The sequence below is a fragment of the Lampetra fluviatilis genome, chromosome 46, assembly GCF_964198595.1.
Source record: "Lampetra fluviatilis chromosome 46, kcLamFluv1.1, whole genome shotgun sequence".
NCBI lineage: Eukaryota > Metazoa > Chordata > Hyperoartia > Petromyzontiformes > Petromyzontidae > Lampetra > Lampetra fluviatilis.
Genome location: NC_136320.1, coordinates 4,499,402 through 4,523,303, shown reverse-complemented (window position 1 = coordinate 4,523,303; position 23,902 = coordinate 4,499,402). Strand labels below are relative to the sequence as shown.

At 50.7% G+C, this 23,902-nt stretch overlaps 1 protein-coding gene across 1 annotated transcript; it reads right to left on the bottom strand.

The window, feature by feature from the left end:
- Window positions 1-453: 453 nt before the first annotated feature.
- LOC144947697 (dnaJ homolog subfamily B member 4-like) lies at window positions 454-20,349 on the bottom strand. The gene is made up of 3 exons (XM_078876998.1): window positions 19,402-20,349; window positions 5,415-6,070; window positions 454-4,867 (listed from the first exon to the last, which is right to left on the bottom strand). Exons 1-3 carry the CDS (start codon window positions 19,610-19,612, stop codon window positions 4,634-4,636), a joined length of 1,101 nt encoding a protein of 366 aa, XP_078733124.1. The 5' UTR covers window positions 19,613-20,349; the 3' UTR covers window positions 454-4,633.
- Window positions 20,350-23,902: the final 3,553 nt, after the last annotated feature.

The following is a 23,902-nucleotide window of genomic DNA, read 5'->3' as shown; positions in this document are numbered from 1 at the left end:
CTATCAGAAGAAAAGCTATTTTTACTTGGTCGGTACCGAGGCTCCCAACAAGGCCACGTGGGAGGGCGTGGCAGAGTTTGGCGCCAGCTATCGTAGAGTGCGGTCGTGTCGCTACAGTTCTCCACGGTGAGTACAATCTCTTTAAAAATGACGGCGCTACGCCTCTCTAAACAAAATAAAACGCCGAGCCACTTACGAGATTCGGCGGTGAATGGGACACCTGCCCTGCGACTTGCAGGCGTCTCAGGACGACGGGAAAGGGTCAAACCAACAACAGTGTGCCGAGTAAGATTTGACACCGCATTACGCCTCAGCACTGCACTCATTTTAGAATGAAACCAGTCTGCTTTTCGTGCACTCTACAAATCAAAGACTTCATAAAACAGGGTACAAAAGAAATGAAATGGATGCCCTGGTCTTTATCACAATTAGCAAAATCCAAAATACATCATACACCTCTTTATATATAGAGTTTATTTACTGAATTACCACTCTGAAATATTGTTAATGAAAAATTATTTTGTCCGTTACAATTCATTTATACTCGAGTCATCAGATAGCAGACACATCATGAATATTAACACTGTAGTGCTTCGGGTAGTGTATAGTACTTTTGCCAGGCTTCCATAAACATCCAAAACATGTGCATTAAAGTGCATAAAAAAACATGAAAATACAAATTGACATCGACAACGAAAACAAGACGTGTGCTTGGCATATTTTGGCACAAATCAAATTAAAAACACCTTCATGTCTCAATCTCTGCCTTTGAATTCATAACTTCTGTAAAATTCCTGACCGTGATGCTTAAGCATTAGTTAGTCCTTCTCAATTGACTGTATCCGACATTGCCAACTTAAGTGACCACCAAACGTAATAAATACATTTCCTTCTTCTCATAACTGTGCACAATAAATAGCAATTAACGTGTACTCCACCACCACCCACACCACCGGGCATCCCTACAATCGCATACCTGTCAACCCACAAGGTTTACCCCGTATTCTTGCACAGGGAAATTGAGTTCAGGTTTATACGGCGTACAGCCGTTTCAAAACGGGCAAAAAAATTGTATATTTTAGATTTGAAGCTTTTGTGACTGCAAGGATTCATACTCCATGGTTTTTTCGGTAAAGTCACGTAGGTAAAAAAATTTAATAAATGAAAATTCATTTAAATCACGACGATTTAATTTAGTTGTTTTCATTTATTTAATTTTTTACCAACGTGACTTTACCGAAAAAAGCCCAGAGTATATAGTCCTATTTGTTTGTGCTTCTCCCTTGTGATGGGACTTTGTAGGATGAACGCTGAGATTTATAAGGGGCAAGGGGGTAACGAATAAGGTCCGACTTGGTCTGTAATAAGGTAGGGCACTGATAAGGAGTTGACAGGTATGCAATCGGTCATACAAAACTCTCACGCCCCCCCATTGCTACAGGCCCAGCTGTGTGCCACGTTTATCTGAACCGGTTTCTTACAACTGCGCCAAAGCCTTTTCACGGTTTTTGCCGCACGGCTTCTGCCACCAAGGTGTCTCCGGTATCGCGCGCCGCGTGCCGTTGGGCGGCGCGATGCCTCCGACACGTTTCGCTGCTCTTGCTGACGGGAAGCTGCTTCTGTGAGCTGACATTCATTCGAGAGCGAAACGCCGAGACACCTTCAGCAACACGCGGCACAACCCGATGGAGAGACCACATCACGTTTCTGTGAATATTAGAAATTGTTTTGCTTCTGCCGATTGGTTTTGCTCAATGAAGACCAAAAACAATTATTATAATAATCAACCCAAAAACAACTCGCGTGTCGTTTTCATTCATTTGGTCATCATCTTTAGGCCACTTACTGTCCTGCAGCGGTTTGGCCAGCGTGGAGTTCTCTTTAACAGGGGCAAGTGTGCTCGGGACGAACTCGCACGTACAACACTCACTGGCAACCTGAACCAACGGCTCTTCCGACATCAAAAATAAAACAGGAAAAGCTACGCTTTATGTACAAAGACCCCTGTTTATCCGTCGAGGCTACCGCGGGAGCATGTGAAGGCTGGCACGGTGCACGAGAGAACGGTGCGGCACAGGGCTGAACGCACCCAGGGCCGCCTTTGTCTTCCCCGCGCCGATGATCACACACACACCTCGCCGGGACGGGTTCAACACCCATTCCACTTGTGCACATTTCCAGGATTTAAAACACGTGGATCAGCAAGCAGCACGCCAACCCCCTGCGGTATCGCTCCCCCATTTACGCCTAACACACACGCAGACTTACAGGGGTCTTAAAAAAAAGAGTCAAACCTCATCACACTCGATTATGAACTTTAGGCACGCAGGACACAAAGGGAGAGACGCCTACACGTGCGCTCTGTAGGTGGGTATGTAACATAGCAGCTTCACTCAAACTGCTATGTACACACCCACCTACATGCCCTCTGTAGGTGGCTGTGTAACATAGCAGCTTCACTCAAACTGCTATATAAACACCCACCTACATGCCCTCTATATGTGGCTATGTACATTGCAGCTTCACTCAAGCTGATGCCGCAGCCCTAACCCATCCACCCCCCCCACTGAATGGTGTGGACCAGAACAAGAACCCTAAGTGCTCACAATCACTTGCTTCCCAGCAGTTGCCTTGTGCGATACGTTATTGCTGGGCAGTGCAGGTAGTACCAATACAATATCACCTGTGGACATTGCATATATAAATATCACTCCCACTGGGTATCACTCAAGAGCCAAATGCCTTGGTGATGGTAGGACTCGGCATCCAGACATTTCCTCCGAAGACATAGTAGAAGAATAACAGGTGTTTTTTTTCACTGCGGATATCGAATGAAGTGGAATCATCACGGAAGGCTTTTGCTATCGATCTTATTCATCGCTTAGACTACGTAAATGTGTCGTACACCAACCTTCGTTTCTCGGAATGCTGGTCGTCGTGATCACCGGCGAAACGTCGTAAACTCAAATTGTAAATTCCGTGAGTTTGCTCTCCCAACAGACCGGCATGCTGAAGTAAAACTTCAAACTCAACTTTTTATTGTGCCAGGTTAAGGCCCACCGAGCTGTATAGCTCTTTTTCAGAAGCGACCTGGCCACAAATGATAGCTCAACGCAGTGGGTCATTATGTGGAAACGTATAGCGGCCAAAATACTCTAAACGCATGTAATTTCTAAATGTGGAGGAAAAAACCAGAGGGGCCAGAGAAAAATCCACGCAACCACGGGGAGACACGCAAACTCCAAATATACAGCAGCAGGCGTCAGGGTCGAGATCGAACCCGAGAGAGACCTCCTGTATACCAGGCGAGGCAGTTAACGTCTCTTCACCGAGGCGCCCTAGTAGTAACTATAATTGGCACATCCTGTTCACGTGACAACCTTTACTGATTGCCTGTGTCGGGTGGAATTGGGTGTACGACACATTCACATTTACACGATCCGACACAAAAAAACGTCACCGTAAATTAAGTGGAGTTGACGGGCCACTATGGTGTCCCCCAGACCAATATCTAGTCAGAAACGTGTGGGCTTCAAATGGGAGTCAAACCCCTGGACTGGTATCGGCTTCGTTGAGCCTCATCAGCCAGGGCATGGACCGCTAAAGTGAGAGCCACTGGAAGCCTCGGCATCACACCACAGGCGCAAGGCTTGCTCACGCTGCGTTCAGAGCTGGTGCAAGGGCACAACAACAAAACCACTCGCGCACATTCGTCAAGAACGCAGCGGAGAGAGATGCTGTGAACAAGAACCATTTCGCGGGAATGTCACCGATTATCCCCTTTTAAAGGCCACAGTGCTATTGACGGACGCGTTGCGTTTTCGTTCTGCATCCTCTGTGGGTGAACCCGTGAGTGACACTTAGTTGTAATTTCACACACGCAATCATTCTGAACAGCTACAGCTGGCTACGAGTTAACTCATAACTGCACGAGTAATGCTACAATTAGCCATGTCCTGTTGGGCTACAGCCACACACCTTTGCTTTTGGGGAGACAATGGCTCAGACTTGAAATTTCTTTATAAAAGTCATCAAATTTTATAAGGTCATATTTACCCTATGGTGGTTTCTTAAACTTCAACAATTTGACAAGTTTGTTAATGGCCTCGAGGCCATTATATGATTACAAAATATAAAAACAAAAATATACCGCTTTTTTTTTAGTTGATAAATTATACCAGTTCCAAATAACTTTGGGTCTAATGCAATGGCTTAGAATCACTGTTGTTCACTTAAGGGTCTCAGAGAATTTCGCTTTTCAATATCATCTCATCTTCAACGTCATGAGCAGCGCGGCACAAGAGCTCAGCCCGACTTTCCCCAATGCGTTGGTGAACACGCGCATGCACACGCGCACTGTAGAGAACGGCGATCTACGCGCGCGCGTCCACGTGTGCTCGTGCCTGCGTCTCTGCTTAGTTCGTGATAAGGATTTGCGTTTACAGGACGCTTAACTATCTCAAGCAACTCGAAAGTGCCTTACGTCACCATCTCACCTCAACCGTTCCAATACCCTTCTGCAAGTCTAGCCGATGGGAGTAAATTTATCAATTTTGAACACATTACATTTTTTATTCTACCCATTCTACCCTGGGGCCGCCCCCCGATCTGGAGGCAGTCGTCGCGACGGCTCTCAGCAGGCGGGGAGGTGCTGGCGCAGGACGTCGCGCGAGGCCGGCGGGATCCTGTCGGGGAAGCGCACGGAGAAGTCGACGACGAGGTCGCCGCGGCGCGAGGGAGCGCGCGGGAAGGGCAGCCCCTCGCCCGCCACGCGCCGCGTCAGGCCCGGGCGCACCACCTCCGTCATGGAGAGCGACAGCTTGCGCCCGTCCAGCGTGGGCACCTTCACCGAGCAGCCGCACAGCGCCTGCCCATCAACGCGCACACCACACGCACGGAGATTAAGATGACGATTCGATCCCCTACAGCTTTCCTTACACTGGTTTTCAGAGGGCGGCCACTTTCGCCAATAAGACATCATCGGTGTGTGAGGGCCGCCACACGTTTCAAACCATTGGGGTTTGATGATGATAATGATGGGGGGCGGTGTTGTCACTCTTTGTGCATTGTCAGGGGCCGCACTAAAGGCCACCAGGGGCCGCCAGTGGCCAGCAATGAAGAACACTGCTTTACACAGAACGTCGGGGGGCGAGGGGTGTTGGCGACCACCTATAATAGCCTTAAAAGACTGTTGGGGCAAGTGCTGCTAGCGAGCACTTATGAAGGCCGCCTTTGTCTCCCGAATAGCGATGTTTACATCAGGACCGGTTAAGATCATCATCATTGGTGTCGGCCGTGAGCGGGAATCGAACTCGGGTCGCCGGGTTCGTAGCGCAGCGCGGCACCCACAGAACCCCCAACGGCCACCTCGGCGAAACGCAACGGCAACTTTACGGCAAAAGCGCGCGGCCCACCTCTCGGAGCGAGACGCTCGCCGTGTAGACGATGTCGGAGCCGTCTCGCCGGAACAGCGGGTGCGCCTTGTCCTTCACCACGAAGACGACGTCGGCCGGGATGTTGCGCCCGCCCTCGTCGCCCTCGCGCGGGAACGTGATCTTGGTGCCCTCCTTCCAGCCCTTCTTGATCTCCAGCGTCAGGATCTTCTCCTCGGTGCGCGTCGACCGCCCGTCGGGGTTGAGCCTGCGCCGCGAGATGCGCATGCGCTTGGTGCAGCCGCGGTAGATGTCCTCCAGCGACACCTGCAGCTCGTGCACCACGGGGGGGTCCTGCGTGCGCCGCCTGTGGTGCGACGGACCGCCGCCGCCGCCGCCGCCCAGGCCGAACGCGGCGAACGGGTCGTCCGAGTCGATCTCCATTGCCTCGCCGCCGCCGCCGCCGCCGTTCATGCCCAGGCCGCCCAGGCCGCCGTGGCCGCCGTGGCCGCCGTTGCCGCCGTGGCCGCCGCGACCCGAGCCGAAGAACATCTCGAAGGGGTCGGCGCCGCCGAAGAAGGCGCGGAAGGTGGCGTGCGGGTCGCCGTGGAAGGAGTACGTGAAGCTGCCGCCATTCTCGTTCATGGTGGGGCCGTTGCCGGGGTGCCTCGCGTTGCCCGCGCCTCCTCCCTTGAGGCCTAGAGGGGAGCGAGGCGGACGCGGAGACGCGCGTTCGTCAATGCCTATCCCCGAGACGTGGCGGCATTTGCGCGCCGTACGATGTACGCGGCGCGGTATTACGATGTTCAGCGGCGCTGCCCTGTGGGCGGTTGGGGTTCGCAATCCGGCGGTCGCTGGTTCGTTCTCCGCGCGCGGCTGTTAAAACGACGGGACAATTTGATTAAGTCGCCACCCAGCAATATACGTGGGTAGGCCGCAAATAAGTCGATCGGCAAGGCCGAGTGTGGTGGGGTCGAGTGTGGGTACCCACACCTCTTCCAAGGAGTCTGATCAGTGATGGAAGAGTAGGCCAATACCCACGAGTGGCTCTCTAGAACTCCCTGTAGTGGAGGACCTTCCTCCAGGACGAGCAAGTAATTTCTGGGCCGCACTTTTACGATTAATTCATGAAAAGGTGCCTCCCTGTTTAAAAAAATGTACAGAATGGTTGTCGTCGTCCTTCGCGGTACAGAGCCAGTGGTGGCAATTCCACATTCCCATGGCGGGAGCCAGTCTCTCCATAACACTTCTATCAGTGGCTGGGAGGGATCGCATGCTGAAGAGACCGACCCACAACTAGGATTTACACACACGGCGGATTAGTGAGCAAGAGTTACTCGTGAAATGATAAAGGCGCAGTCTCTGCAACTGCTCGCCCACGCCACTGCTGGGCCTCCACTAGAGGGAGCTCTGGAGAGCCCCTTCGAGATACTTCACCTCCCCCCTTCCACGCTTGCTGGCCACATGTTTCGCGAGAGGTGGCAGTGCCCACACCTTAACCCACCGCACGCCATCTACCGCTGAGTGGATGTATGTACGTACATGTTGAACTTATTTCGCATACCGTACATGGCCAACCGTGCTCATCGGAGGTGCGGGTGGAGACAAGTGGAGGGGCACGGAGGATTTAATCAACTTTTACCATTGTATTAACTGCTGTGGCGAGAGATTTAACTGCCGACCTTTGGATTTCTATCCACTGCAATATGTCACCGTTCGCTTAACATTTCCGTGATACATTTTTATTTAAAGAACCAAGAATATATTTCCGTGATACATAAACTATTTATTTTAAGTAAACTAAATTATTATTAAATTTACCAGGTAAGGTCCACTGAGCTATAAAGATCTTTCTCAGAAGCGACCTGCCCACAAACGATAGCTCAATGAAGCGGCTTATCGCGTGCAAATTTATAGCAGCCAAAATACTCTATAAACGTGTGACGTCGATTTGTTATGTGGAGAGGACGCGGGAAAAAATCCTCGCGACCATGGGGAGGGAGAGAAACACCGCAAACTCAAAATATACAACAGGCGTCGTCAGTCAGGTTCAGGATCGCACCCACAACCACCTGCACACCAGGCGAGGGAGTTAACATCTCCGAGCCACCGAGACAAACCCCACACGAAGCATGATCGCTTGCGGTGGTCTCCTTAACCCCGCCGTTGGACGTGGGCCACCGATGGGAGATTAGCGCCCGCCCCGACGTTTCTTCTGCGAGTGAGGACACGTTGCCTTCTGTTTTTTCCACGCGTGCGGTCGCGTCTCTGCCGCCCGCTCTCTAGAACGTTCGTTCCGGCCTGCGAAGAAGAGCCGTGACTAAATCCTCCCGCTCAGAGGCCCCATGACGAGCGGTTGCGCAACGCCAGCCCATGAGATCACCGCTCGTTGGTCGGCTGCGGACCGTGTTTGGTGCTGCCACAGGTCAACAAAACAACCGCGGCGGTGGCTCATCCGGCGAATTGGGACACGGCTTGCGTTGATCGTATTTCCTTACTAAAACTCAAACTGTACTCAACTATTTTAAATGTTACCAGGTCAGGCTCACCGAGCTGTACAGCTCTTTTTCAGCAGTGACCTGGCCACAAATGATGGCTCAACGAAGTGTCTCATCACAAGGAAATCCATCGCAGCCAAATACTCTAAACGCGTCATGTTAATTATAAAAGTGAAGAGAAAAACCTGAGGACCCGGAGAAAAATACACACGACCACCGGAAGAACATGAAACTCCAAATATACAGGCATCAGGGTTTGGATCGAACCCACGACCTCCTGTACACCAGGCGAGGTAGTTAGCGTCTCGCCGCTAGGGCACCTTACAGTTCGGGGAACAGACTCGTAACGTCGAAGGGACTTTTACTGATAGTGAATATTATGGAGGTGCGGCCCTGCTGTCAGTTAGTACACTGGCCGCCCAGCTCCGAGCCCGATACCGACCCACCTAGAAAGTAAACATGCAAAACATTACTATTACTCATAGCAAAACCCACATGAATATTGGTTGTATTATTTTTGGCTGTGGTGGTGTAATGGCCAGCAGCCAACTGGACTTGCAATCCAGAGGTCACCGGTTTGACACATTTCTCAAATTCCACCCTCCCCTCCCCCACATCCCCCCGTCCCTGTCCACCCAGCAATATTTCACGCACCTCCGATCAGCACGGTCGGCCACGTACAGTGTGAAAGAAGTTCAATATGCGTGCAATGTAAATGGGTTTGCCACAATCTAGATTTGAAGTTTTCGTGACTGCAGGGATCCATACTTTCGGTAAAGTCACGTATGTAGAAAATAAAATAAATGAAATCACGACGTCTCGGGCGCAACACAAGCATCCTCACTCTATCGGCAGGTGGTCACGTTGTGGCGAGGTGAAGTGTGGGGATGCCACCCTCTTTCAAGTCACCTGCCAGCCAGTGTGGAGCAGTCGGATACCGACCCTCTGGAGGGGCTCTGAAGAGCTCTCTCTCTCTCGTGAGAGTCCATTCTGTCAGCACTGCCATGAGCATGACATTGCAGGGCTGCACCTTTTTCATATTGTCGAGCAGTATAGCAAGTAAGCTTCTGATAGACACGTAGAGTTGAGTATGAGTGGTATCCCCTGCAGACATCGTGCTGTCTTCACGCGTTAATTAAATCCGCGCTCATATAAGGAACTGACTTTAAGGTACTGACTCATATTCATCCTGAAAATAAGTCAGGAGACTCAGTGAGACTTTACCGATTAGATAAATTCTATTTACTGCAGGATGATATAGTTACTATGTTATTGTTGTTGATGGACAATAATGATTACGAATTGGCATGTGTTGTGCACGCTTTTAGTTACGTATATACACATTTAATCACTGCTGTATTTAGTACCCATTTCCGTTGGTATTGGAGATCCGAAAACATCCTTGCGGAACTCTCAGAGTCAGCAGAGTATCGCGTTGTGTCAGAAATCGCCCATGGAAATTGACACCTCACGTCTACTTCTGGAATTGCCGCCTCAATATGCCTGCCTCCCTTACGCGGCACTAAACAGTACTTCTGCAATGCCGGCAAGGAGCGGTTTGCTAAATTGTCAGCCTTCCAATTATATTTAATTTCGCCCTCGGAGGTGGGTTAGTTAAACTAAACAAATGTTTTTATTTTACCAGGTAAGGCTCACTGAGCTGAAGGAAGTGGCTTATTACGCGGAAATTCATAGCAGCCAAATACTCGAAACGCGTGTTACTAAATGTGGAGGGAAAGGGTGGAGGACCCGGAGAAAAATCCACATGACCGCGGGGAGAGAGACATGCAAATTACAAATAAACAGTCGTCAGGGTCGGGATCGAACCCACGACCTCCTGTATACCAGGCGAGGTAATTAACATCTCCTAGCCACCGTGGCGAGACGTAAAAGTCAAATATGTTGCGATTTTTGTTGTTGACGGCATCATTGGTGACCATACTGAGACTATCAACTTGCCACACTTGAGAGAACCTGGTTTAGTCACGCATGGCTTCCATTATTTTTAAATGGAATGAGATCACTGGCTGGTGTGGTCGCATGACAGGACCACTTATAACTGCGCTGAACATAGACGCTGCACTTTTAAATAGACGTAATGACAGACCCGGTAGCATCATTACACATTTACAAATCTCGTACGAACAGTTGTATGCTTATGCTTGTCTGCCTCTCATTTTTATTTTGTTTAAAAAGGATGTATACGGCCATTTAGGCAAAACTTAATTTACAAAGCAGGACCAGAAACGTTTGGTAAATATAGTAGAAGTGATTTCCTGTGTTTCAGTCATCCAATAGACCTGTCGGAATGAACAAAAAGTCAAAAGTGTCTCTGCTCAAACCACCATTGGGCGACAGTGAACGAGTGGTGAAGAATTCCACATGTCTATGGTGTGGACCACTCGGCATGTTTACGTTGAATTCAAGAGATAAAATGAACCCGTCAACAAAGTTCACTGCCGTATTAAGTCTTGTGTTTATTACGTAATTGGTGTCATTGCCGAGCAGTGCTCGTTAACAAACACATAGTGTACTTCGCTCACATTGCAAACACCGCAAGCACAGTCGCAACATTTGTTGGCACACGACGGCCAGCTCTTGAAGAGTCCAGTTTGACCTTGTGTGCGTGTGTGTGTGCGCGTGTGTGCGTGCGCGTGTGTGTGCGTGTGTGCGTGCACGCAGGGAAGCGTACAAGCAATCTGACTTCATATTCCTCATTACGTGCAGGCCAGAGAGGGAGGGTCCTTGTGGTCAATTGGGCCAGACGGGTCCCACAACCTCATTCCATACGGCCCCACCGGCCACACGAGGGCTTCAACGACACCCAAAGGTGGTGCGCAATGCGTGCACAAAAAGTTCTCGGCCTTATCCAGACCACCAGCTCCGAAGAACTGACCCGCACGTGCGGCCAAATTTACCGCTCAGACCAACATCTCGTCGGGTTGAGAAAGTGTCGCCCCCATCCCAACGAGGAGCTTTCAAACAAAGGGCCAACAACCACTTTGAAAACGGCCCGGCTAAATGGCATTCATCACTGCAAGGATCTTAGCCTCACTAATTGGGCACTGGAGGGGAACATTTGAACGGGCAACACTTTCTAATTTGAGCGTGCTCAGTCACGTCTGTCGCTGCATGCGCCCCTTTATGCTCAGGTCGACACACACGGTCACAGCTCCCTTTTGTGATTGTGAAAGGTTGCTCCTGCTCGCCGTGCTGCGCCTACTTTCGCTCCAGTCGATGTTGTTAGTCGTGCGGGGGTCGGCAACCTGAGGCTCATTAAGGACCGCTTTGTGACGTCATTCATTAAGGACCACAGTCTCTCGTCTGAACACGCTTTTGAAATTTTTAGGTTTTTTTTTTACCGAATTCGAAACCAATGCCTCTTCCCGTTGTTGCCGGTGGCCGACCCGTGTATTTGAGAAGCTGGCAACAAGACGTGGCACTGGTGCGGCAAACGTGGGTTCCTTTCGAATAACACGGCAATGTGTGTGTCAATGTGGAGGCCCGCCAGACGTATCTGGGAGTCTGATTCAGGGCCCCGGTAAGGAACAAGTTCTGCACCCTTTCTTGAGTAGATGGCGATATAATGCTGCTCCCTCCACCTACCTGGAATTCAGCTCGTCCACACAGCACTACAACTAGACCATCCAGCACTACCACTACACCACCACTACACCACCCAGCACTACTACAACTAGACCACCCAGCACCACCACTACACCACCCAGCACCACCACTACACCACACAGCACCACCACTACAACACCCAGCACTACCACTACACCACCCAGCACTACCACTACACCACCCAGCACTACCACTACACCACCCAGCACTACCACTACACCACCCAGCACCACCACTACACCACCAGCACCACCACTACACCACCAGCACCACCACCACCACTACACCACCCAGCACCACCACTACACCACCCAGCACCACCACTACACCACCCAGCACCACCACTACACCACCCAGCACCACCACTACACCACCCAGCACCACCACTACACCACACAGCACTACTACTACACCACCCAGCACTACAATATAGACCATCCAGCACTACCACTACACCACCCAGCACTACCACTACACCACCCAGCACCACCACTACACCACCAGCACCACCAATACACCACCCAGCACCACCACTACACCACCCAGCACCACCACTACACCACCCAGCACTACCACTACACCACCCAGCACTACCACTACACCACCCAGCACCACCACTACACCACCCAGCACTACCACTACACCACACAGCACTACCACCACCACTACACCACCCAGCACCACCACTACACCACCCAGCACCACCACTACACCACCCAGCACCACCACTACACCACACAGCACTACTACTACACCACCCAGCACTACAATATAGACCATCCAGCACTACCACTACACCACCCAGCACTACCACTACACCACCCAGCACCACCACTACACCACCAGCACCACCAATACACCACCCAGCACCACCACTACACCACCCAGCACCACCACTACATCACCCAGCACTACCACTACACCACCCAGCACTACCACTACACCACCCAGCACCACCACTACACCACCCAGCACTACCACTACACCACACAGCACTACCACTACACCACCCAGCACCACCACTACACCACCAGCACCACCACTACACCACCAACACCACCACTACACCACCCAGTACCACCACTACACCACCCAGTACCACCACTACACCACCCAGCACAATCACTACACCACCCAGCACTACCACTACACCACCACTACACCACCCAGCACTACCACTACACCACCCAGCACTACCACTACACCACCCAGCACTACCACTACACCACCACTACACCACCCAGCACTACCACTACACTACCCAGCACTACCACTACACCACCCAGCACTACCACTACACCACCCAGCACCACCACTACACCACCGAGCACCACCCCTACACCACCCAGCACTACCACTACACCACCCAGCACTACCACTACACCACCCAGCACCACCACTACACCACCCAGCACCACCACTACACCACCCAGCACTACCACCACACCACCAGCACTACACCACCCAGAACTACCACCACACCACCCAGCACCACCACTACACCACCCTGCACTACCACTACACCACCCTGCACCACCACTACACCACCAGCACCACCACTACACCACCCAGCACTACCCCTACACCACCCAGCACTACCACTACACTACCCAGCACTACCACTACACCACCCAGCACCACCACTACACCACCCTGCACTACCACTACACCACCCAGCACTACCACCACACCACCCAGCACCACCACTACACCACCATGCACTACTACCACTACACCACTACCACCAGACTACTATAGGGAATGAAACACTAAATGAAACTAAACTGGAGGGAATGTGCTCATCGGCTCAGATGGCTTATGTGCTATTAAAAGGAACAGCCCTTATGCGTGTCCGTGCGTCGCTCACTCACTCACAAAGACAAAGATCCCCCGCATAGCCTTTAACGGACTGTTGTGGCAAGTGCTGTTAGCGAGCACCTAAGGCCAACATGGCACACGAGGGGATGAACAGCCAGCACCACGCCCGGCCGTCTTTGTCTCCCCATGTGCCAACGTTTAATACAAATAACACCGGGTACTCATTTAAGGCCGAGTCGACCTAGGAGAGGCCCAGGACCGATTCAGATAATCGTCACCGGTGTTGGTGGCCGTGAGCGGGAATCGAACTCGGGCCGCCGGGTTCACAGCGCAGCGTAGCGCTGACCGCTACACCGACCTACCGCTCCCCACTCGCTCGCACACGCAGACTAACAACGCCACTGCAGCGGGAGCAGCAGCAGCACAGATTTCTAGAAATGTCATCGCGACATCAGGAGTTGACGTCACCGGCCCACACTGGAGAGCGATCCGCGCGTCGCCCGCTCTTTTCCCGCAGCGATCCTCCTCCTCCTCCTCACTCGACGAAGCCGAACGCTACGCCGGGCGGGCGGTCGGGCAGGCGGTGTTCACATCTGGCTGGGTACGATGGGCGCCCTGGTTAAAGCGCTCGACATTTTGCAAAGTCGTGAGTTCAGATCTCCAGTCGCGAGTCATATTGCTGGCGTTGACAACACGAGCAGTCAACAAGAGGTGATCCCCATGGAGATAGTGGCTGACCCTCTCCATAGGAATGTGGAATTTCCACTATTGGCTGAGGGCGGCAACAGCATCATGAGCATTGCTTTTCACCAATACGAGCTCAGTCACATTTTTTTAACTTTGCCGATACGAAAAAAATTACTGGTTTTACTTCAACGATCTTATATATTTTTTAAAAAAATCACTCCTTTTAAACGACATGTAAACTGCGATCGCACTGGCCAGGGCACGCCATGTCCTTGTATAACGGCGGGGTTGTCTCTGACGGGGGGCTAAGCGTTCTGGGAGAGCTAAGTTTAACCCTGAACAAGTGACCCTCTTGGTGGTTTGTATTTTTAGCCCGAACCAAATGCCACGGGGCCACATATGCATTTTAGGTTCTGCTCTTGTCGAAGGTGCGGCGATACGAACGCGCACTTTCTCACTCGTGTGTCACATTTTAAGGCTCGGTTTTGTTAAAACCTTCGGTCTGTCCCCGATGTAAATGTGGACAAATGTGCCACGTGAATGGCGAATAATAATTCAGCTGCCACCAAGTTATTTCTGGGATTTGTGCGAAGGTTTCAGTGACATCTGTACAAATAAGCATTAGAAATGTTATAATTATTAACGTGCTTTATGATATTTAGCCAGGCTGGCAGGGGGCCTGAAAATGCCTTCATCCAGCAGTGGATTTGCAATATTTTGCTGTCTTTTCTTGGATTTTCTGTTTGCACATAGTCACTTTAAGATGTTTTCTTGTTAATGTTTTTTGTTTGTTGCGGTTGCACCCAATTCAAGAGCCGAATGGCTCACAGGGCTATACCTAATAAATGAACTTTGAACTTTGATTGATTATGGCTGATGATGCTGACGACTTAGCCAGGCATGCCCCAATCAATGTGTCTCAAAGCCTTTTTGTAAGAGGGCCTTACTTGGAATGTTTGGCCAATACGTTAATAATAATAAACAATGAAAACAAGTTACACGCCTTTGACAATGTGCTCATGGATAAGGGCTGGGTCGGTTAAGGGGGTTGTTTGACCATACTTCACCACGCTGGTCAGCACATGTTGGTGAAGGGGTGTGGGCCCACGACCAGTTCAGATATCACTCACCACCGATAACAGCTGCGGTCGCTATATGGCGAAGTGTGCTAACCACTGTGCCACCACTCCACCCATGTCATGTTTCATGCGTCAAAGCCACGCACGTATTGTAACACACAGATTGTTAACTCTTCTTAAAAAAAAGGGCAGCACAATTATGTCACGCTTATTTGAATCACTCACAAGCTTTGTAGTGGCTCGTAGACCATAGATAGAGCGGCTAAGATGTACCCGCGAGTTGGCTTGCAACAACAACGTCCCAACAGCGAACGCGAACACGTTTGTGGGCACGCGTGTTTAGGATGCGTGTCAGTGCTACGCATTCAAATATCCCCTTGCCAGAACAGCCCTGGGATTCCTGTACGTGTGGCAGGCGCGTGCGTTTAAAACGATAGACCGCATCGGCTATGTGCGCGTGGGTTTCTAGACGGTTCTACCACATGCCCAAGCAGCTTCTGTTCGGCCGCGTAGAGGCACGGACACGGGCTGGAGAAGAGATGGAGCTCATGCGACGTGGGAGGATGTGGAGCTGAGAGTGGACTTGCCCAAGACCGGTACTGGCAGTGTCAAGATCGGCCTCTGTGGAGGAGGCTCGTGAAGGACGCTGCTGGGCAGTTGGAGGCAGTCGCCCTCCAACAACAACGGAGGGCAGAGGAGCGACGCTCACAACAACGAGCGGAGCGCCGGGCGTATAAAACGCAGCAAGTTGGCACAGTAGGGGGTACAGGTGGTGCATCTGCCGGTCATCTCAGTCAGCCAACCCATGGCACCTGGGTCTGTCCTGAAACCTCCTGCCAGCGAGCCTTCGACGCTCTTCAACAATACACCATCTTCTCTTCAACAACACACCTCTTGTACACTCGCTGGTAGCTGTAGTCGATAAGCTCGAGTTAGTGACCCGTCGTTTCGTTCACTAGCTAACAGTTAAAGATGAAGTATAGTCCCACAGCTCGTGATATCTCTCCTGCGTGATGTAGAGCTGATTCCTGGTTGGTGATGGATAGTGACCTCTAGCAATACCTCTACTGAGAACTAGTTCACGATTCCTTCTTAGTTACAGTATTAATTATTTAATGACAGTTATTGCCATCTCGAGTTAACTTCAGTTGATTGTAAGCTGGAGACATCTGTGGTTCGTGCTCTATAGTTAGTAATAACTCTACGATCATGTTTGTTCGTAAAAGATAGCGAGTGACTTCCCAAGTTCATTATCTCGAGCGAGATATTTTAACTCATCCGGGAAAGCTCGTGCCATGGATCTCCAGATAGTAACAACTTAGTTCATAACTTCCGCGTCATCTCTAATTCATGATCTCTAGGTAGCAGTAACTCGAGATGATGATCGCTCGAGTTATTGCCATCTCGAGTTGATGTTTGCTAGTTCACGACAACACCAGTCCATGGCAGCTCAATATTTAGTCGGACAGCACTGGTTTATATCGCTTGTTGGAAACTGAAGTTAATCACCATCATGGCAGCGAGTTGTCACTCTACCGGGAGATGACATCCAGAAGGTTGTCACAACCTCCTGATGGCAGCCACGACTTCACCTGGAGCTGGCGCGTGGAGATGATGCCTGTGGGTGCAGTGGCCACCTCTGGCCATGTCGTCAACGTCTATTTGAAGACTTATTAAGATAAAAACCTTCCTGTAAGCAAACATGCGTTGGCATGAACCCACAGCGATTACAATTGAAACCATTTACGTGGACAAAAACGCAATTGTATTTGTGCCCATAGATGCTTAAGGGACGATGCCCTGACTGGACAGTTTTTAAAATGCTGTGAGTGTGCTTGCAAATGGCAGTATTCTTCTCGTACAGACACGACGTCTCTTCTCCTGCGCACGCATCCGAATTAGCAATTAACTGTTATGCACTTACTGGAGCGAATATGTATCACTGACCAGTTGGGGTCAAGTATGGCCAAACAACAAGCGCCAATGACCGGCATTTATAGTGGCGATGCCTTCATCCAGAAGTGGGTTCCAAATGGGCCGTACATCGAGTACGTTTTATTTATTCATAGACATTGATTATCTCTTCAGCCAGCAGTGGCTTGAGCAAGGAATTGCTGTGCTGCACCTTTATCTGCTGACACACAGAAGCGGCGTAAGGAGGACTAGTTCGTTTGGCAACACGTGCAGGAATGTGTTATAGAGTCAGCTGAGCTTACCACTACTGCTACACTGTACATGGCTTTGTGTTTGCCGATTACGGACGGTTCTAATTACGTCAATACTCTAATTACCTGCAGTGGGAGGCTTTTTGTTGTAATTGTATCATGTGTGGTGATGCTGATCGTGAATAAGATGTCCTCGAGAACATGGAAATGATCGATATTGTCTCGATCAGAGTGTGATGTCACTCAATGTGATAAAGTACAATATGTAAACGCTGCTGGTGATATGACTGACGCACCTACTACTTATCCTGCCACTGCTTGCTTTGATGACGAGTAATAAATAACCCCACTGATCATTATACTTATCATGATGCTGCTGTCGATCATGATGTTGATGCTACTGATGATAGAGATGGTGGTGGTCATGAGGATGGTTCCCATGTTGCTGCTCCTACTGATCACGACGTTGATGATGGTAGAGATGGTGGTGGTCATGAGGATGGTTCCCGTGATGCTGCTCCTACTGATCACGATGTTGATGATGGTAGAGATGGTGGTGGTCATGAGGATGGTTCCCGTGATGCTGCTCCTACTGATCACGATGTTGATGATGCTGCTGATGATAGAGATGGTGGTGGTCATGTTGGTTCCCGTGATGCTGCTCCTACTGATCATGATGTTGATGCTGCTGATGGTAGAGATGGTGGTGGTCACGAGGATGGTTCCCATGATGCTGCTCCTGATCACGATGTTGATGATGATGCTGCTGATGGAGATGGTGGTGGTCATGATGGTTCCCATGATGCTGCTGTCGATCATGATGATGATGTTGATGCTGCTGATGGTAGAGATAGTGCTGGTCATGACGATGGTTCCCATGATGCCGCTCCTACTGATCACGATGTTGATGATGATGAAGATGGTGCTGGTCATGATGATGGTTCCCGTGATCATGCTCCTACTGATCATGATCTTGATGATGCTGCTGATGGTAGAGATGGTGGTGGTCATGATGGTTCCCATAATTCTGCTCCTACTGATCACGATGTTGATGATGGAGATGGTGGTGGTCATGATGGTTCTCATGATGCTGCTGATGATAGAGATGGTGGTGTCATGATGATGGTTCCCATGATGCTGCTGATGATGCTGCTGATGGTAGAGATAGTGGTGGTCATGATGGTTCCCATGATGCTGCTCCTACTGATCACGATGTTGATGATGCTGCTGATGATGGAGATGGTGGTGGTTATGATGATGGTTCCCATGATGCTGCTCCTACTGATCACGATGTTGATGCTGCTGATGATGGAGATTGTGGTGGTCATGAGGATGATTCCCATGATGCTGCTCCTACTGATCACGATGTTGATGATGATGCTGCTGATGATGGTAGAGATGGTGGTGGTCATGATGGTTCCCGTGATGCTGCTCCTGATCACGATGTTGATGATGATGGTAGAGATGGTGCTGGTCATGAGGATGGTTCCCATGATGCTGCTCCTACTGATCACGACGATGGCAATGATTGTGGTGATTATTATTCTGCTGCTATCAGCTGCTGCTACTCGTGATAATGGCCATGTAGCCTACAGATCACAACGATACATCTACCGATGGTACGGATCCATGATTATGCTGCTGTTGATTACACGCTTATCAGCTAACGGTCTTTTTTGTCTGCCCTGATAACTGCTCATGACACTGCTACTGCTGGTGTCGACCATGATGCCACTAGACTGATCAAGCTGTAGCGACATTGATGTTTAAAATGATTACACTGCTGCTGCTCATAGCCACGCTACTGATGCAGATGATGATCACAACGCTACAGCAGACGACACCGATGATGTACACACTGTATAGGCTGGTCCAGATGTCTTGTGATCCCCAACTAATCCTAACACGTCCGTTCCCTTTGCACGTTAATTTCAGTTTTAAATAAAAACCTTACTTTAAAAAAAATAACGTTTTAGAACGATTAAATGGGAGAGGCGGGTCACCAGACATGTGGACCACACTGCAATGCCGAACCTCTTTCGCACCGTACGTAGCAGCCAACCGTGAGAAACCGCCGGTGCTGGATGACCAATCGTGATCTCAGCATCACCGTACGTTGAACTTCTTTCGCACCGTACGTCAGCCACCCTCTCACCTTCCTCGCCGTATCTGTCGAAAACCTCCCTCTTGTTGGGGTCGCTGAGCACCTCGTACGCCTCGGCCACCTCCTTGAACTTCTCCTCGGCGTGGGGCGCCTTGTTCTTGTCGGGGTGCCACTTAAGAGCCATCTTCCTGTACGCCTTCTTGATGTCGTCGTCGCTGGCGTCACGAACAATGCCCAGGATCTTGTAGTAGTCCTTGCCCATCGTCTCGGTAGGCGCTCGCTAGCTATACAACAGCAGATGCCTTGCTCCAACACCAACTAATGGTGATGATGATTCGCCGATTAAAGTTCCAGTTATGTCTACGAAGAAGCGTCGGCGTGTTGCTTAGAGCCTACTGACTGTTCGTGGAGCACAACGCAATTGTGTACACTTGTTAGACTTGTGGTGGTGGTTGTTGTTGTGGTTGTTGTTGTTACAGGTGGACGGCAGCGAGGCTGGGAGGCTATCGAGATGGGGGGGGCACGAACACCGCTTGGCCCGGCGTCTGTTGCCCAAGTACCCCGCGAGATGAGGCGCGTTGTGGGTGATGGCTCACAGCTCCCCTCCTCTCTCTCTCTCTTATTAGATAACGGATTAACGAACCTTCTCAGTCGTTCTACGCCTTAATAAAACCGATCGATCCCACTCAATCAATACAGTGCAAATACAAGCCCCGGACACAAAATCGTACCCGCGCCACACATAAAAAAAAATATTAACGCACTCGTAATTTACGGAACGTGTTAAATTAGCGCACCACTCTTTGACGCAGCGTGTGTGCCCCCCTCGTCCCGTAGACAACGACCCCCAGCACCGTCACAGTAACCGGGCCACCCCTAAGACAATGAGGCTCGTGGTTGTACAAGGGGGGGGTGGGTGGGTTACACTTGACACTGCCACACAAAGCCCCGCTGGCCCGCGTCCCCACGCCGGCCGGTGTATATATAGAGGACCCCCGTGTGTGTGAGACAGCCCACACACACACACGTCACACACACACACACGTAGCCACGTGTGTGTGTGTGACACGCCGGTTCTCCCCATGACGTCAATTCTAGAAGCCTCTACGCCCCGCCAGCACGTTCTGCCCTGACGTCACCGCCGACCCCCCCCCACCAGCTGATCGGACACGCCCATCGCACGTTAAGCGCCGCCCACTCCCGTCAGACCACGCGCACTTCTCACGTTAACCACGCCCACTTGTCGCTTTAACTACGCCCATTTGCCGCTTTAGCCACGCCCACTTGTCGATCTAGCCACGCCCATTTTCCGATTTGGCCACGTCGACTTGACGATTTAGCCACGCCCATTTGTCGACTTAGCCACGCTCATTTGCCGATTTAGCCACGCCCATTTGTCGACTTAGCCACGCCCAGTTGTCGATTTAGCCACGTCCATTGGTCGACTTAGCCACGCCCATTTGCCGATTTAGCTACGCCCATTGGTCGATTTAGCCATGCCCATTGGCCGATTTAGCCACGCCCGGAGCTTACCCGTGGCCCCGCTCCCCGCCGCCTGTGGCCACGCCTCTTTTCTCTCTAGCCACGCCCCCTCCACCCGTCACTCTCGGCTGAGTAAGATTGCAATGTTCCTGGCACTGGTAGCGCAATATGGGACTTGCTGATGGGGTATTTCATGTTCATGTGGCGAAATACTTCTTCTTCTTCTTATTATTAAGCAATGGTCCTCCACTCGGTGGAAAAGCTACCAAAACGTTGCACTGGTCTGGACTGGGGTGCTGCAAGTTTAGAAACGGGTGCTCTCATTATATCGACACGTTTATTATGGGGGGTTATCTGGTAATTTACGGATTTAATTCCTCAATTGCTTTTGTTGTGATTTCCAGTTGCCTTATCGCTGTACTTTGCTTTGTGTTTGTCGTATTGGTGACCCAGGCCACCCGAAGTGTCACCTGGATATACAGAATCAGAATATTGTATGTAGAGACACACGGTTGGAACCCGAATAGTAGCAACAATGCCGCCCCATGGGAACAAACATGCGATGTTTCGGGCAAGGGCCCTTGTTAATAGCACGTGGAATTAGCTTGTGTTATGGCATTGGTTAATACCTCCGATTAGCACGATTGTCTACGTGCGGTGCGAAACAAGTTTAACATAGTACATACATTGACATCATAACTTCCGTAGCCATAAATTAAACTTTGGCAAACAATTGGCTAACACATTCCACTTGCAATAAAGCATTGCTCTAATACCCAGATAAAGCATTGCTCTCATTCCCAGGTGATGTCCTCCACGATCTCCGGGCGTGGCAGTTTTATTGTAAATCTCCTCCTACCTCGGTCCACCGAGCAATACAAATGTGAAAGGAAGGCCACACGAGTCGCCCCGGTGAGTGAACGTCGTCGTTCCAACAGCACCAACACCAACACTTTGTAGGGCACGAACGCTGCTTTTGGCAGGTCAGCCCGAGCTTGCGTAACGACGCCCTAAATGTGACGATATCAACAGTTCGGGAAGGCACCGCCCATCAGGCATGGCTGGAACCCAAATGGTTTAATAGAATTTCGATTTACTGTAAAGCTTTCGTGACTGCAGGGATTCATCTACTTGGTTCTTTCGGTAAAGTCACGTAGAAGGGAAATAATAAAAATAAAACATAATAAAATACAATTCTCACGACGTTTCGGCCACAACGCAAGCAGCCGTCCTCAGACAGCGTCTGAATTCAGACGCTGTCTTTCCGACAGACCTGTTCTTCACCTGAGGACGGCTGCTTGCGTTGTGGCTGAAACGTCGTGAGAATTGTATTTAATGTTTTATTTTTATTATTTTATTATTTCCCTTCTACGTGACTTCACCGAAAGAACCAAGAAGGTTTAATATAACTTAATACAAATGTACTGCTCCACAATTGGAACAAACGGTGACGTGTTTACTTTCACGCTCATGTTGTACTTCCGATGTATTCTCAGACTTCATCTCGAGCTCTTCACAACCCCGCCACTCCACAAGCGTCACTCCACTCCAACTGCCGTTTCACGCCCCTTGCGATCTGCCCTTCAACTCCATCAGCTGCCCCAAGTCAAGGCCTCGTGGCTGCCCGCGGATCCCACTCCAACTCACACCCACGAGCTGTAGGAGCCCACAGGGCCGTGTCCACCGAGTGGTGCCGTCAACGTTCACAGCCAGCAACCACGAGCCGGGAGTCGCATCCCTGCCGCTCCCCGTTGGGGTGCCACATCCCTTTATCACATAGCCTCTCAATTCCTTTATATACGTAAGGATTGTTTCAACACACTCCCACGGCACCCCCGCCTTTGTCTCCCCCACCCCCTCTTTCCCTCTTATTTTTTCGTGTCTCTGAGTTTTCTCCCCAATCCCCCATATCCTCTTTCTCGTGCCTTCCTTGCCAGCGCCCTTCTTTAATTATTACGCTAGACGTAGACCCTTGACCTTTGCGTGATCTCCTCCCACCGACACTCCACGTGGGTCACGCTGTGTGCCCCGTGTGTAAAGTGTGGCTGCCGCCTGTGCGGCCAGCGGGGAAGAGTAGGCCAAATACCCCTCTGGGAGGAAGGGTGCCTCCAGAGAGGACCTTTGTAGCCGGCGGCCCCTTTTATCGCCACCAGCAGTGGCGTAAAATGTCGCCTGGACAACCACGTTTTTGAGATGGGACGTCTCGTTTGCACGTGCGTCCAGCTCCAGCAAGGCGTCGTCAGCACGCATTGGGACGACCGATTAAATGTAGAACCGCAACAGCCCCTGTGCCAACCTGTCGCGTTGTTGGTGGTCATCCCATCAGAGCACCACCCGGGCTCAAACCACTTCATTTCCCGAGATCTCACGGGAGATTTGGCGCGTTCTGGCGTGATGTGTCGCATCATCGCCGTCAACAACAAGCTGCATTCTAAATCCCCACCCGACGTCTCGGACATTCTAGAACTCTGCAGATAAACGCGTGCGGACTCGCATTGCGAAACTTGGGTGGTGCGGGGTGGGTGGGTGGGTAGCGGGGAAGCGTGACAATGACAGAGCGGGCGTGGTGCGAGCCACGTTGAGTCAGAGTTGTCTATGGAGTTGTGTGGAACTCTGGGCAGGTGTTGGCAAGGTGTGGAACTCTGAGCAGGTGTTGGCAAGGTGGAACCGTGCCAGATGGCTGGGTGTGTTTGTGCCCTTGCCTTGCCCCCGTGCGCATTTGAGGCCAGGTCGCTTCGAAAAAAACGAAGCTAATGACTCAGTGGGCTTTACCTGCTAAGATTAAAAAGTTTAGTTTTATTTTGATAATGTTTTAAAGTGAGTTGTTTACCCTTCCTATACTTTGCACTCCTATCGTGTTCGTTGTAACGTTCTGACCTGCACCTACTGGAGGTCTGTGAAAAAGAGAGCTTCATTGCTCATCGGATTCCTCCAGAATGAACAAATATTCTGATTCTGAACTCCCCCCCCCCCCCACGCTGCGTTGCTCCACTCACACGGCTCCTGTCACACCCTTGGCACCGCGAGCCCAACCACGCACCCACAGAGCCATCGCCAGTGCCAATTCGCA